The following is a 15,571-nucleotide window of genomic DNA, read 5'->3' as shown; positions in this document are numbered from 1 at the left end:
GGCCGTGTTGTTATTGTGTCAAGTGTTTTAACTGTGAATCGGGAGCAGTCCCGTTGTGCTTAAATGGTTTTGGATTGTTGTGTTTTCCACTTTCATTCTAGACTCCTCCAGAGAAGCAGCAGAGGCCCAAGAGTTTACAGCTGGGAGACCGCCGGCTTACCCTCTCCCTGTTTCAGGGTGTTTCATCTCAGCTCAGCCTGTCTAACCCGCTCAGCCCTCTACCTGCCTCTCCACACACACCGCAAACACCGCGCAGCTCCAGTATGTTACCCCCCCCCCCTCCAAAAAAAGTCAAACACTGCATGTCATCGTTTTATTTTCTCTTAAAGTTATGCCTTACACACGCAGAAACAGGAGGGCTCCATTGTGTAAGCACATTCTGGTCTGAAGCCCTAATCAGGTCACACACACACCTCGTATTCACTGATGCATGTGGCCTGAAAAGCTTTTATTTCCTCTCTCCTGTCGTAGGTTATTCATCACTTCTCACTGACAATGATGTCAGAACCATTGACACCCCAGGGACTCCTCCACCCATGCCACCAAAGAAACACCCGCATGAGATTGACAACTCCGGGTTTTCTACAGAGGTACGTCTGCTCAGAGAAAATCTCACACACCCCCTTACAAATACATATTTAATGTCATGTAAACGCTAAAATATTCCGTTTTTATTTTTATTTGAAGTCCTAACACGAGCACTCTTCTCTTTTTCCCCGAAGTTTTCGCCTCCGCTCCCGATGAAAATTGAGAGCAAGCCTCCTCCACCGCCTCCAAAGGCACGGAAGTCAATGTTCCCGTCCTATGAGCACCCCCCCCAGTAAGATTATTACCCCCCTAATTCTATGATTTGGCTGTGATTTATAAACATAGCTACATTTGTGGCAGAGTGGAAACCCCACAGCAAGGTACAGATTGCAGGACCATCAGATTTTCAATGGGAAGCATATTTCTGATGCAAGTCGATTATAGTTCCAAGCAGTCCTTTTAATTTTGTTGTTAAGCTGCGAGGAAGTTTAGGTGTGGGATTACTGTCACAAGACTGTCATAAGGGTACTAACGTGCAAAAAAATGGATATATGATTTTCAGGTACAGGTTTTAATTCTCTTTTTAGAAAAGATATTTTCTTAACACAAAGCGAATGTGGTGAACAAGGAATGATCAATGTTGTAATGTTATATTTTATTTGTAGACTAATCAGCCACAACATTTAAACCACACACAGGAGAAACGAACACTGATCATCTCATTATAATCCAGCATCGTCCTGGGAAGTTTGGTCTTTCGTGTGGATGTTAATTTAACCATAAACACCTGCTCAAGCTGCTGCAGACCAAGCACAGCTACCCATGGGAAAAGTAGCTGGTAGCAATGGGCTCTTTTCCTACACCACAAAAAACTGCTCAGGACCTACTTGAAAGCATCCAAAACAGCCCAAAGCATTGACCTGGCCTCCAAACTTCCCAGATTTCAGTCCTATGAGGCTTCCACAAAATGCACCAAACCCTCAGGGGACAAATGATCTGCTCCCGATGTCCCAGTGCCAGACAGCACAAGACATTCTGCGTGGTCCCCTATCAGTGCCCTGTGTCCGAGTGTCATGAGGGGAACCTACTCAGAGCTGGTGGTTTTAATGTTGTGGCTGAACAGTGTGTGTGCTTATAGAATGACACTGGATGACTCATTTCCCCTCTAGCTGTTTACCAGCATTCCATATTTAAACAGTAAAAAGCTGCATTAGATTCATATCGAACTTGATTGAGAGCAGGGAAAACAATGTACAGAATGTAGTTATTGTTTGTTGATGGTGTCTAAACCACAATGTTTCAGAGACACTGGATGGCATTATTGAATGTGCTGCAGATTATGCGTTTGTTTTGATGTTGATGATGAACTGAATACTGTAACCCGTGCATCCAAACGAAACTACATCATGTTGATGGTAAGGTTCAGTGAAAGGACGTTTTGGAAAATCTGCTTATTTGCATTGGTTAGGAGACAAGATCATAGATGCCACTCTTGTACCTTTTTAGTGGGCATGTAGCATGGAGCACAGACTGTGTATAAAAGACGAATGACATCACTGATTGGTTTGTGATTTCTGTATTTTTGAAGCCTCCAATTTAGCTAAACTCATGACAGCTTGCATTTCTGGAACAGGAAGTGACCATATTTAGGCCACTGAGTGTAGTGCTAAGTTATCAGCTAAGCTGCATCCATGGGTAAGATGAAACTATTCCAGGAAATTCCAGTAAAAAAAAAACAGCAACAGCAGGTCCATTTTTGCATTGGTGCCCAGCAGATATAGACTAATGGCAACATTTGGTGATCTTATATTCTAATAGATCAGCTGACATAAACAGATTTGTTTGTTTCAGTTTTGGCCAACTCTTCTTGGATCAGCTGGTTTCATTTTTGTAACAGTTCAAATGACCTTAACTTTGAACCATGACTGAAGCTAATTATACATACAATCCCAAAACAAGTATTGTACCTGGCCATAAACATTCACTTCATATCTGGGTATTTTTACACAAGAGTCTATGGGGACTGACTCCCTTTTGGAGCCAGCTTCAGGTGATCTGTGTTTTTTGCACTTCCAGGTTGTTGCTTGAATTTAAGCCAAAAGGTTAGCTTAGCTTAGCATTAGACATAGACAACACAAAAATACACCTGCCATCTGTAAAGCTCACTTAATAAATCAAATCACGAAACTATAAGAAACCTTTAGTTTAAAGATGACATTGTGTGACAATCAGAAATAAGATCAGAAAGTTACTGCTCTTGGCCAAGAGATACTCATTCTGCCACATGTAAAACACAACGTTTCCCTCTTTTGTGAACAAATTAGGATATTTTATTAATCCCAGAGGAAATCGTGAGATCTGAATTGTTTCCAGTCGGTAGCTGTTTTCAGTTCTAATGCTAAGCTAACTGTAGGTTATGGAGTCATCATTTAGACAATGATGTAAGTGGTATAGTCTCTTTCTCTTGTCAAGAGAGTAAATAGGCAAATTTTCCAAACTTTCTAACTGGTCCTTTAAAGAACCCTAAACGCTATGTGCTACAAGCATAAATACCTCTGAAGTTCACTTTAGTTTGATATTTCAGGTGTGGGTAGATTTTCTTTTTTATCAATTAATTTTCAAGTAAATTATTGCTATTCGTTGAATTGAGTATTTCCTTAGTTTTGCACACCCAGTGTGTACAGAGATTGTTTATTTTGAGTGCAGTGTAATTTTTAGTATGATTTCAATATACACTTTTTCCTGTGCGCTGTCAAAATGTTCTAAAAGAAACAGTATGTGCAAAATCTCTGCATGTAAAAGTGCTTTAAGAATGATAGAGTTGAATCTTTTGTTAATTTGCCAGTGTTTTATTAAATTTACATTGTTTTTACAAGGGATTAACTTTGTACAGTGGAAATTCCTTAACGTGCATCAAAGACGTTTTATACAAACAATGCCTCAAGAGATATATGATGATCTTTTTTATGAACAAGCTGTTGTTGACTTAACAGAAATAAAGCAGTTTCTGAAATGCCTGCAGACTCCCTATTTTTTCCCTTTTTTTGATGACTATGATTATTTGAAAAAAAAAAAAAAAGCCTTTTAGCTGCAATCTTGCCTCCATACAGAATACAGATTACCCTCTGTACCCTCGGTGGAAACGCAGCACTCACACAGACAGTTATTGGGATGCTGTTGATGGCGTGAAAAAAATTACCCACTCAAGCTCAAAACATCAACAAACTAGACACAGAAGTGGTGACCTATGCATTTCAAACACAATTAGAGTTGGTGTAGGTAAACGATACTTTACTTTAGCTCACTGGTGCATAGGCTGGAGAGTGTTTTTGTGTGAAAGCAGGGAGGACTTTACGCAATTCTTCTAGGAATTGTGGGATGGTGCTGGTGTTGCTAATCTGTATTGTTAATGGCCTCTCCCTTCCTGTTGGATAGTGAGGTGCGGGGGTATCTTTCTCCCTTCAAGTCTCATGGGCAGTGGACATTTAAAGGGATGTTCACTCATGCAAAGGAAGCAGCGTAATAACTGCCAACTTTAGCTGGATACTTGGGAACATCTCCATGGAAACAACCTCATAGTGTAACAGGTTTACGGCTTAATGCGGTAACAATTCCAAGGGCAGAAATCACAACAGCATTGTTCCTTTCTGTTGCAGACGTTTTTCCAGTCTCCTCTCACCTGACTTACAAGCCAGTGGCACATCGGAGTGTCTGAGTCATTCCACAGTCTGAGGTCACTCACACAATTTCCATTTCCTTGAGACAGCACTCAGTCGAAGTTTGAAACATTTTTTCCAGAACACAGTTGCAAACTCTTACACTTCATTTATCAGACATAACAAAGTACTAAAGTACAATTCTGAGATACTTCTCTTAGATATTTCTGCTACTTTAATTCTTTTAGTCCAGTCCACTGTATTTTAATTTAGATCTTACTGCGGAAGCTCGGGCGGCTGCTTTTCAGAATATTTACAAGTCATTATAAATTAATCTGCGGTAGAAAATTCGATATAAAATTCAATAATTTATTTTTTCAACCTGCAGGATTTTTTTGGTCTCTTGGGGTCAGCAGAAACAAGCTGTGAATACAAAATAAGACATACTGTCCTCCATAGTTCGTAGACAACATATAAGTTCCAGGTGGAATATTTATTTTTCATCCATCCGATTTGGGGTTGCTGGAGCCTATCCACAGGGCAGGACACAGGGTACACCCTGGAACAGGTCATCGATCTGTTGCAGGGCTAACACACATTCACACTTGTGGCCAATTTAGGAATCACCAGTTAACTCAACCCCATGCATATGTTTGGACTGCAGATTGAGTACCTGCAGAGAGGGATCATGTAAACTCCATATGGAAAGGTCCCAGCCTGGATTCAAACCCAGCACCTTCTGTGCTAGCCACTGCACCACCATGCCACCCCTGTTTGTTATAATTTCACTCATTTAAAATGATAATTATCGCATTTATTGCCTTTTGTCTTTTAAGTCTTAATTTGCATCTTTTTTTAATCTTCCACTAAATGCAGCGTAGTTTTAAAAAACACAAGTATTTATTTATTTATTGCTTTAACTGTCAAAGGAAAAAGTCCAAAAGTGATCATTAAAACAGCTTTAGTCTACCGTATGTGCATATGGTAGTTAAGACCAGTAAGGTCCAGTTTGAGCAGCTACAACTGTAGCCATTTCTTTCAGTTAATCACTGAAGAAATGGCCATTTGTAGCCATATTAGCTCTTTTATTTTTTGGTTCCTTTTATTGTACTGAGCTGTTCTTGGCCTCATCTTTAACCTAACTTGCCCCTGTTATGTTGAATCCAGCTCCCTCCAACAGGGAGAAGGGAAGACGACAGGAATGGAAGCGGAGGCCTTGGTACGACTTAACTCCCTGCATCAAAGGATAATACGCCCTTTCTTACTTTGTCCGTTTAACAGCTGGAGGGATCCCGAGTCTGTGTGTGTAGTGGGATTAGCTGCACTATTGTATCTCTGCTTTGAACCTCACTAGGTGGTGCCAGAGGGTGTGAACTAATGTAGCATTGCAAGGAGGTCTGCTGCATTTTTTTTTCTTTTTTTCCCTTTTATAAAAAAGCCCCTCTATTTACTCAGAGTAGGTTTGCTGGGCATGAGTGCACTTTTCAGGAACACCGGCTTCATATCCACACTCTCAGCAACAGCTACTTAAAGTCACACCTGGGAGCTGTCGAGTGCAGGTATACACGATTCTGTCGAGGGCCAGCGAACACATATACTAAAAAGGAGGATGTTTGGGGGGGGTGTCATTGGGTTTGTGTTTTTTTCCCTCATATGGAGCGGGGATTTGGCCTGGCATCCTTCCAGCTAACGTGCAGGTTACTCCAGTCCCTGTGTGCAGCTTAAACTATCTGCAACCTGAGTGAGGGGGGAGAAACTCTTAAATCCAGGTTCTGCATATGTTCCTGTTTTATTAATATGCTCTGTACTCTTACTTCAGTCACATGTATTTTTTAACGTTTTCAGATGGGCCCCGAGTTACATCATGTCTAAGCACGCATGCTTTGGGATCTGTTTTACAGGCCTGACTTATTATTTGTACTACTGAAATATTAATATTCATAGGTACTGGCCTGGTCAGCTGGTTATCTGGCCCCGGTGTGCGTTCACTTGTTCACTTGAGATCTAAGGGGCCAGCACAGCTAAAATCCCATTCTGATGCAAGAAACTGTAATTAATGGTGATGCAGCAGGACAGTAGTCATTACTGAAATTGCTAGCACAAAAGATAAAAGAATACTTCAAAGTTTTTTAATAAGTTCAGACAATGACCAATTGATTTCAGCACAAAGACCTCCAGCAGAAAGCAAATTGGCTTTTTTTTGTCCCCCAGTTTTTAACTTTTGAAGGAAGGCTGGCTTGAGTCTTTTATTCAGGCACCTTCAGACAAGACAAATACAGTTATTCACTCAGCCAGAAGTTAAAATCATGTATCAGTGTTTTCCAAAGAGTCCTCTTGCCGTAGATGAGCACCACGGCAGCAACGGTCGTGTAGAGTGATGTGAAAAAGATTGTGAGAGAGAGGGTGCTCTCGTGGTGCACCACAATTTTGTAGTTGACATACAGGTCGACCACGAGCAGGACAAGAAAGTTGGCCACTAGACCAAGAGCCATCTCGATGACCCTTATCTGAGTGCCCAGCTTTGGAGGGTGGGTTCCATTGGTGCTAGCTTTCATGTGCTGGAGATGGATGGCCAGGTGAACAGAGATGGAGATGCAGCATTTCACCATGACCACCCCTGGAAATACATCAGAGAGGAGCAAGTACATGACTTGATAAACCTTCACAGAAGTGGTGTCAGAGAATACAAGTCCACAGTCTCCATTTGCTTTGTAGGTGATGTTGCCAACTGCGTTTCCAGCAGCGCTGCTAGCTGCGTTGCCAGCGTTAAACAACACAAGCATTGGCAAACAGGTGCCAAAACCAAACAGGGGGATTAGAATCACAGCTATGGTCACGTGCTTGACGATGACATCTTGGGCGTGTGTGTAGCAGTGGTTGGGTTCGTGAACCAGTTTGGTGCTGTAGTAGAAAGTGAGAAAGCTGCTGTTCCACATGATGGTGAACTTGAAGCCGAAGGTAAGCACCAGCAGGATAGCGTAGCCTATCTGGGCAATCTGGCAGTTACTGTCCACCTCATCCATGGTCATCCAGAAGTAGCAAGTCATCTGGTGAGCAATACTGGCCACCGACAGAGCCATGGTGATAGTTTCACAAGGCGTCCACTGCTTTTTCTCCTTGTAGTTCAACACACTCATCAAAGAGATATAGGAATTAAAAAAGACAGTGGTGATGCCCAGCACACCCGTCATTACCCAGAGGGGATATTTAATTAACACAAACATAATAACTTTCACCCCAAACTCTTCTGTGCCGTAAACTTTAACAAGGATACCGTAGTCTTTAAGTCTCCGTGCAACACTCAGCAGTCTGTGTGGGCTTCTGAAGTGCTTTGTTTTTGCTGCGTTCAAAGAGATGACAAGAAGGGTGGGAGAGGAATAATAAATTATATACACACACTCCAAAATCAGATGATTCTTCATTTCTGTCACAGAATTGAATCAGTCATAGCTTGTCAGAAGGGCCCGAGGAAAAGATTCACAAATTTAGCATTTGAAATTCATTAAACAGATACAAACAGGCCCAATTAAAATCTTTGGTCAATGTTTGAATTTTATGCCAATTCTGAAATTTAAGGTGGTCACATGCAAAGCGAACAAGTGAGGTAAGAAGGTTAGAGTAATTAGTGTAGGAAATTCCTACACTAGTGAAGCTCACCTGGGTCAGATATTGTGTTTTTATTGCCGTGAATCCAACTGAAGGTTTCTGCTTACGTTCTCTTTGCCTGTTAGTCGTGACAATACCCTGTCTGGCTCAATAACTTTGGCAGCAGCTGAGGAATCCTTTGTTTTGTTTTGGTTATCCAAGCATTAATCCTTGCCTAGAGATGTCTGCAGGATGCACACGCAAGGTGAAAGTCTTGGATCTAAGTTTTCTTTTCATGGGGATTTATATGTTCACGTTGGGTATGATTTGCATCATCCCTGACCACAGGTAGTGGCGACAGCTGGTTTGCATTGACATAAGGTGGACAGGATATGTGCTCATTATACACAGATCAAAAAAATAAATAAATAAAGGGACAATTTGAAAACATCAGATCTCAATGGGAATCGATGAGCTTGTGGACAGTCTGAGCTGCAACCTGGCAGCATCGGATGGACCAAAACACAATGTCCCAGAGATTTACGTCCATTCAGTGGTATCAGTTCTTTCATTGTCATAGAACTGCCTGCATACTGTCATCACATCACCCGAAGGAACTTTAATCCTGATATCTAAAGGCAGTTAGGGCGCTGTTGTCAAGCTTATAGGGGTCTGTGTGTCCCTGATTGAAATGCCTTCCCAAACCATCACTGAACCACCACTAAACTAATGATGCTGAATGATGTTACAGGCAGCATAACATTCTCCACAGCTTATCAAGACTTTTTCACATGCACAGGGTGCCTGCGGTGGACCTGCCAATTCTGGGATTCTATGGGAAATTCCAATCGAGCTGCACAGTACTGGGCAGCATGAAGCCTATTTCTGGTTGTTTGGTAAGAGACATTCACACCAGCAGCCTCTGACAGTGCCCATGCTATTCCTCCAGATACCAGTCCTACTGATATGGGAAGAACCTTTTATGACCCTGTCCAGCTCTCCTTAAGTAACTGGCTGTCTCATAGAATCTCCTCCATTCTCTTAAGACTGTGCTGGGAGACACAGCAAACCTTGGCACCTCATGCTGCCAATAATGACACTGACTTCAAATTCAAAACTAGTGAAAAAACAGTCAGAAAAGATGAGGAAGGAAAAATGTCAGTGGCCTCCACCTGTAAAACCATTCCTGTTTTGGGTATTGTCTCATTGTTGCCCCTCTCGTTTCATTTCATGACCAACAAAGCAGCTGAAACTGATTAACAACCCCCTCTATGACTTAACTGACCAGATCAATATTCCACAAGTTTAATTGACTTGAGGCTGCACTCTGATTAAAAAGTCCTTTCATTTTTTTTGAGCAGTGCGTATTGATATCCAATGACTTTACTGTACGTCTGTCAGTGCAGCACAGCAGCTCAGCCAATCCACAAACCACAATCCAACACGCACCGCATGCAAATACTTATTCCTGCTGTCCGCCACATATTTACAAACACCAAACCGCCCACGTGCCCATTTACCTGATAAGAACAGCAAATCACCTTTAAGTCACCTTCACAAGCTGTGCTCATGCAGCACCTTATCACTTTAGCTTGTGCTGTGGAGCACCCCAACTTTCTTTTTAATGAGGTGCTGACTTAAATTATAGTTCAACTCTATTTAGATTTATTGTTTACTCCATTTATCCAGTCAAAACAAGCAAGATGCTAATTTCATAAGCACACAGTATGGCTTTCCCAACAGTCTGCAGTTGCACTTTTCTTTATAAAAAAACAAAAATCACCTTAAGCCAAATTTCAAGGACAGATTCTGCCTTTTTGTTGCACAAGAGCATTAAAAATCAGTTTTTCATACAAAAGCTCTTTGAAAGCAGACTGTGGTGGTAGCCTTTTCTTTTTTCTAAAAATAATAATAATAAAAAAAATTTACAATGCCAACCCTGTTAAAACTTCTGCCCTCCAAAGCAAGACTGCGATTTTCCAACAAGGCTTCCAGAACAGTATTTGTAATTAATTATTGTATCCGTTTTCCTGCTTCTTGCATGGATCAAAGGCTAACGTGTGAGCACATGAGAAAGCTTGACGGATGTACATTTACTGGGAAAGAAAGGGGGGAAAAATACTGGTTAGAGCAAACAGAAAGTCACAGACATTAACACGGACCCACAGAGGATGTGTTTGTCTTCTTGGGAAGCAAACAAACGACAAAGTCAAGCACAGCAGAGGCACATTAAACACTGTGTTATGCGAGTCTGTTGGTGTAGCTGTGTGGTGGGTTGGGATGGGGTACCCCTTGCCCTGAAGGGGACTGGAAACAGAATTACTGACCAAGCCACATCACTACCAGCAGCTCGTATTCATTCAATATGCACCTTTTGAAGATAGGATCAGGAGGAGATGGGGCTGCAGGCACAGTGCTGACTCTGCTTACTGAAGGTGTCAGCTGTAGGTCAGTACCTCCAAAGTTAGACTAAGAGCTAGTTTACCTTCTTCCTACCCCCTCCCCAAAAAGATCAGACATGCATCCCTGCACAGGACATGAATGAGGCAATTCTGCTTCGTTTTGCTCTACAAATTATTATGTTTTTTTTTTTTTACCAGAAGGCAAACTGACATAAAGAGGGTCAGAGGTAACGCTAACTATTCTAAAGTGTCCCCAATTATCGAGCCACTTACACCCCTGAAAATAGCAGCAACTGTGAAAGCTGTGAGAACACATCAAGCATATTAAATGACTAAGATTTTGAGGGTTTTTTTAAACAAGAACTCTGCACTAGATATTTATTTTAATGGATTCTTCATTCGTTAATCTCTCTAATTAAGTTACATTTGTACACATGTGACCCATGTGGACCGACAACACAAACACCTGAATGCCATTTACATTTGTTGTTCGCCTTGACTTGCCAATTAAAACATTAAACTGTACAAAATAAAAAAAAATAACAAGAAGGAAAAAAAGCACCATAATAAAAAATTATTGCTTTGCTATATACATTTTGCATACAGTTTTAAAAAATTTAAAAAAAACCCCAAGAAAGCAAATCTTATTTGTGATTATGAAAACCTGTTCTTCTGTTTGTTTTACACTAGCAGTGATGTGCTAAAGTGCTTCATGAAAGTCAGCTGATACATATAATATGTCACATGAGGGTAGGATTTTATGAGTCAGTAGCTATGCAAACACTCCCATTGTTCCCTGGTTTAAAAAACGTATATATTATTGCACCTCTTGGCCCTTATATACTTCAGACACAGAACATTATTTAAAAGGTGTTGAGTCTTTTTTTTTTATCATAAAGTGTAGTTGAGCACTAAAAATAAAATTAAGAGCCTGTTAGGCTTGAGGTTTGTGGTCACACGGCGTATCCATATTTAGGGTCATATGTGAGGTGAGCGGGTATCTCCCCGCCTGTGGTCGACCCATTGCTTCCATTTGTGAAGATTGGGCCCGATTCATTGACCGTAGGCAGATTGCCCCTTACGGAACTGTAGATGACGCCGTGGTGAGTGCGGTATCCCATCACCGAGCGGAGGCTGGAGTGCCGGCTGGAGTGCATGCTGGAGTTCCTGCTCGGGGGCCTGCTCTCCGGGGCCTGCGCATCCTCCCTGGGAAAGCAGAGTCACGCAGGTTCTCAGTTAAGCTGCTGCACCGATCTGAGATTGTTTGACAGATGCCTCAAACGGCCGTAAAATACCTTATTTCATTCGCGACCTCCTTCTGGTAGCGACGCTTGTGGCAGCAGCAGATGAGAAGCCAGATGAGAAGCAGGAGGAGCAGCAGAAGCAGCAGAGCGCCTATCACAGCGCCAGCGATCACACCTGCTTTATTGGTAGCTGGAAGAGGCAACGTATTGCTTAGAAATCAAACGTGTGCAGCTCACCTTCTTGAATTCCAAATCCAACAAGAGGATTATATGTGATTTTGCATAAAAGCAAGTCAAAAAAGGTACCTTCAGGATATGAGTGTTCACTGAAAATAAGATGATGATATTGTAGACTTACGGTTGTATGCATGCAGTACGTATTTACACTGCCCTTTGCCCACAGCGTTTGCTGCCTCGCAGACATAAGTTCCAGTGTTGCTGTCTGTATGGTTCTTTATCAGAAGCTCCCCACTCTGTTGGTCTTAATGAAAGAAGACAGCACTGAGTACAAGCACATTACCTACACAAACACAGCCGCATTAGTGTTTAGAGAAGAGCATTCTTAGAAAAAGGCATCCTGGTGCTAAGTTGCTTACTTTGAGTAGCAGTGGATGGCATTGCAGCTCCGTTGTCTCTCGTCCACACATAGCTGATGGGAGAGGATCCTTGACGGGATACGCAGCGGAGGGAGACTGTGCTTCCTTTCTCCTCACCACCTTCAACCCAACACTTTGGCGGTGATGGGGGAACTAATGAAAAAAAAAAAAAAGAAACAGCCCATATGGCACAAAAATTATTTTAGTGCAATGCTCTGATTCAACACTGAAGCATCTGGGTATGGCTGCAGTGAGGTAATCTACTGAGACAGAAAGAATGGAGGAGCCTTTGCATTCCATGTGAATGAGCACATTTAAAAGCAGACGGCTGAGAAATGAAACAAGTTAGACCGGTTAAAAAAAAAGAAGCAAAACAAAAAAAGCAATTTGTCCTCACCCAACACAACCAGTGTGATTTTTCTCATGTCAATGCCTGGGAGCTTCTTGACTTTACACTGGTATGTGGCGGTGTCTGAGACTGTCACACCAGTGATAGAGATCGAAGCATCTCCCTGGTCGGGGTTCCCTGTGAAACTGAACCTTTTGGAGACGCTGTTGTCCGTGTAGTGGGTCTGGCCACCTGAATATGATAAGATCTGAGAGGCAAGATTTGCACTGAGTAATGTCTTATTTTTTGATTCAGGTTTTCCAGCTAACTGAGCCTAAATGCAATATTTCCTCTGTCTTTCTATAAATCCTCTCTGTCATCACACATGCAACATACCACTGTGTCCTTCTGTGTCATGTCCGGACTGACGTTGGACCACTCAATATCCAGCGGTCCTGTGTCTGCTGTGGCTGGAGTATAGGTGCATCCCAGTTTAACAGTCGTTCCCGTTGCATACTGAATGGTCTGCGCCCCCGTGGATGTTATCTGCATCGCCTCTGTTAACATGGGATGAAACCAAAAATTATATTAAGCTCCGTCTAACTTAGAACAATGCTTTCTTTCTCCATTGGATTCTTACAGTCGTGTACCCAAGTTAAGAGACAGAAAGAAGACAGAATAAAATGAATTTCGCTCTCAAACGTATTAATATTTCTCCTACTTAATGGCATTCAAGCTCTGGGCCTGCGCTCCTGTGCCGTCTCAGGGAGGAGAAGAAGTGCTGATGTGAGACTAATAGGCCTTTTAAGTCAAACTGAAGATTTTGAGGGCTTGTACATAAATTAAAGTAAAAGTTTTTTTTTATTTTTGGGTTGGGGTTGCATATTAAATTTAACTTATTAAACTCTGGAGGCTTATTAATTGTCTGAAATATATCTGCAAATAATGATGAAAGCTGAACACATGAGCCAGTTACGAGCCGTCTCTGAGTTGACACACACTCCTCGCTAACTCACTCTTTTTGGCCTTAGATTTTTATTCAACTGTTGCCAGAGTCAACACTGATAGCGTGGTGACACATTTCAACAGATCAGAGTTATTTATCTCGATAATGTTTGACTCTATCTTCTCGCCATCCCTCCCCCTTCGTTCGGGTGTCCAACCTTCAGAAAATATCTAAATGGAGCTCAAATCAAATCAGCCTCTGTTTTGACATCGCTCATCATTAAATCCACTATAACCCCCTGAAAGCACTCGGAATGCACTTTAGTGGCACCACAACAAAGCAGAGAATGTCAGGGGTATTTATGAAAGTGTACACAATGGCAGATGTGACGAAGTGAGTGTGGAAAAAAACCAAATTAGTCAGTCAAATGTTTACACCGTGAAAGCCGCCCTCCCCAACTCCCAGCACCCCCAAGGGCAAAACACTGGGATCTAAAGAAGATGCGTTTTTGTGAAGATGCGTTTTTTTAGTGAAGAGGCCACTGAGCTAACTTACTTGCCAGTAGGTTCAGCCACTGAGCTCAGTACAAACATGCACATCCCTGTGCCCTCCCCTCATTGGCAAATACAAAGGTGCCTCACAGTTTTTGTTTTTGTCTTGTTTTGTGTGTGTTTCCTCCTGCTCACCCCTACTTCTTCTCTGGAATAATTTTTTGACTTGTCATAACAGTAGAAGCAGAAGTAGAAGTGTTTACATCAATGATGCAGAGGAATTTAAAGGAATCGCCACGTACAATGCTAAACCCTGGATGTCGCTCATCGTAAATAAAATGATGGTTGGAATACTGCCATCATTAATGTTGTTTATTCCTCCTGTGAATGGAAATGCACACGCCCAGGTGCTTTCCTCAAACAGTCACGATAGAGCCGAAAGAATCAGTCGTGGCTCTTTATATAAGGCGGTGAACTTTTGGTCTAATTAGGAAGCATTATCTGAATAATGAAGGGGACGTTGAGGTTTGAGGGTTTTTTCTGGGCGTATTTGATTTAATTTTTTTTTTTTGCATTTTTATGCTGCTCTTATATTTAATACAGACAGCTTGGATGGGGGCCCGAGGCTAATTACTCCCCCGGTCACAATAAAATCCCTCAGGGTCGCGCTTTGCAAATGCACATAGCTGTTTGACCCTCAGCCACAATAATTTAAGGTATGAATGCTATGCGGGGTACTTCTCAGCCATCCCCACTACAAATGCACCCTTCAGTGAGTACGTGAAATGGTCAGATCATCAGCTGAGTTACAGTGAACTGCATCTGCTGTGTGGATCACAAATCAGATTCAGGTTCAGAATTCCTAAGAAAAACAACTCTTCTGCTGGTGATCATTGTGTTCCCTGATTCAACATGCTCAGAAACCTGAAAAAAACTCCTTAGATGTAATCAAAAAGAAAGAAAAACCCCACACTCACCTGTTCTCAGCTGAATTGTCACCAGAAACAGCACAGCCACCTTTAGCCTGACGCTCGTGAATGCTGGCTCCATTTTCAACCTGAGCGCAAACACACTATCAGGAAAATAAGAGTTTTAATCTAAAGGCTTGTATTTGGCATCAAAAAGCAAAGATGTCTGGCGTCATTTACCTCTCCCCCAGAGCCTTCATCACGTTTGCTTAGTTGTTTATCTATAAACTTACATCACCTGAGAACTCAGTCGTGACGGTTTATTTTGTGTGTGTGTGTGTGTGTTTGTCTGTACAAACTACCAAGAAAATCAAATGTTGATCGATAAACGCTATAAAGGGAAGAAATAAAAATAACAGCTCTGACATACCTTAAAGTGAAGACACAATCCACAACAAAAGTATGTCCTTGAAGGCTAACCGGTGTGACAGTACAGGTGAAGCAGGCTTATTTTGTCCTCGGGTGAAACTCAGGAGCCTTAACTATGGCCACACCCTCTCTGTCCATAGTGCACCCGTTGGCCACTCCTAGACTTGGAAACACGCCGAACCCCCTTCATACTTGTTTTTATTTTTTCTTGTTTGAATAAAAGATAATCAAAAAATATGAAAAGAGACTTTTGCTAGTTTAGGTTTCCAGTCTCTGTGTGTGTCTTGGCTGACAACAGTTTAATGAACACCTACATGTACTTTCTTGCCTTTTTCACAGTTTTATCTATCATCTATTTATCACATCTATCATCTGTTATTTCATAACAATGCAAATTCTCTCTCTTCCTAAAACTACGGTATGATAAGTCTGCTGCATGCTGTAGAGTTCTTTGTGGT

At 41.8% G+C, this 15,571-nt stretch overlaps 3 protein-coding genes across 8 annotated transcripts in view; 1 reads left to right on the top strand and 2 right to left on the bottom strand.

Moving 5' to 3' along the window:
- The window catches only part of dock5 (dedicator of cytokinesis 5), a 35,968-nt gene extending 33,698 nt beyond the window's left edge, over positions 1-2,270 (top strand). For all 4 annotated transcript variants that reach the window (XM_006803187.3, XM_006803186.3, XM_087849003.1 and 1 more), the window contains 3 exons: positions 102-261; positions 472-590; positions 723-2,270. In XM_006803187.3, the coding sequence (XP_006803250.1) occupies positions 102-261; positions 472-590; positions 723-824 (381 nt within the window). In that variant the 3' untranslated portion in view covers positions 825-2,270. The remainder of the gene's footprint in view (positions 1-101; positions 262-471; positions 591-722) is intronic.
- Positions 2,271-6,396: 4,126 nt separating this feature from the next.
- Positions 6,397-7,715, bottom strand: tas2r202 (taste receptor, type 2, member 202). Its single transcript, XM_006803191.3, has one exon. It carries the CDS (start codon positions 7,604-7,606, stop codon positions 6,464-6,466), a length of 1,143 nt encoding a protein of 380 aa, XP_006803254.2. The 5' UTR covers positions 7,607-7,715; the 3' UTR covers positions 6,397-6,463.
- vsig8b (V-set and immunoglobulin domain containing 8b) lies at positions 7,465-15,211 on the bottom strand. 3 transcript variants are annotated; one of them, XM_006803190.3, is made up of 9 exons: positions 15,115-15,211; positions 14,754-14,848; positions 12,736-12,896; positions 12,409-12,607; positions 12,012-12,164; positions 11,774-11,896; positions 11,467-11,605; positions 11,233-11,377; positions 7,465-7,524 (listed from the first exon to the last, which is right to left on the bottom strand). In XM_006803190.3, the coding sequence occupies exons 2-9, from the start codon at positions 14,824-14,826 to the stop codon at positions 7,486-7,488; spliced, it is 1,032 nt and encodes a 343-aa protein (XP_006803253.2). In that variant the 5' UTR covers positions 14,827-14,848; positions 15,115-15,211; the 3' UTR covers positions 7,465-7,485. The 3 variants fall into 3 exon arrangements, with proteins under 3 accessions (XP_006803253.2, XP_006803251.2, XP_006803252.2); XM_006803188.3 differs by lacking the exon at positions 7,465-7,524 and having other exon boundaries at positions 10,525-11,377; XM_006803189.3 differs by lacking the exon at positions 7,465-7,524 and having other exon boundaries at positions 10,525-11,377; positions 14,754-14,833.
- Positions 15,212-15,571: the final 360 nt, after the last annotated feature.

The sequence above is a fragment of the Neolamprologus brichardi genome, chromosome 12 (assembly GCF_056152115.1).
Source record: "Neolamprologus brichardi isolate AB-2024 chromosome 12, ASM5615211v1, whole genome shotgun sequence".
Taxonomy (NCBI): domain Eukaryota; kingdom Metazoa; phylum Chordata; class Actinopteri; order Cichliformes; family Cichlidae; genus Neolamprologus; species Neolamprologus brichardi.
This window is presented reverse-complemented; position numbering and strand designations above follow the sequence as displayed.

What these genes read in the sequence shown, in the direction of transcription:
- vsig8b (XM_006803188.3), bottom strand. Translation starts at nt 14,826, where the DNA reads ATGGAGCCAGCATTCACGAGCGTCAGGCTAAAGGTGGCTGTGCTGTTT. An exon ending in GACAATTCAGCTGAGAACAG is followed by an intron (nt 12,897 to 14,753) that starts GTGAGTGTGGGG and finishes CCATGTTAACAG; the next exon opens with AGGCGATGCAGATAACATCC. An exon ending in AATCACACTGGTTGTGTTGG is followed by an intron (nt 12,165 to 12,408) that starts GTGAGGACAAAT and finishes TTTTTTCATTAG; the next exon opens with TTCCCCCATCACCGCCAAAG.
- tas2r202 (XM_006803191.3), bottom strand. Translation starts at nt 7,606, where the DNA reads ATGAAGAATCATCTGATTTTGGAGTGTGTGTATATAATTTATTATTCC.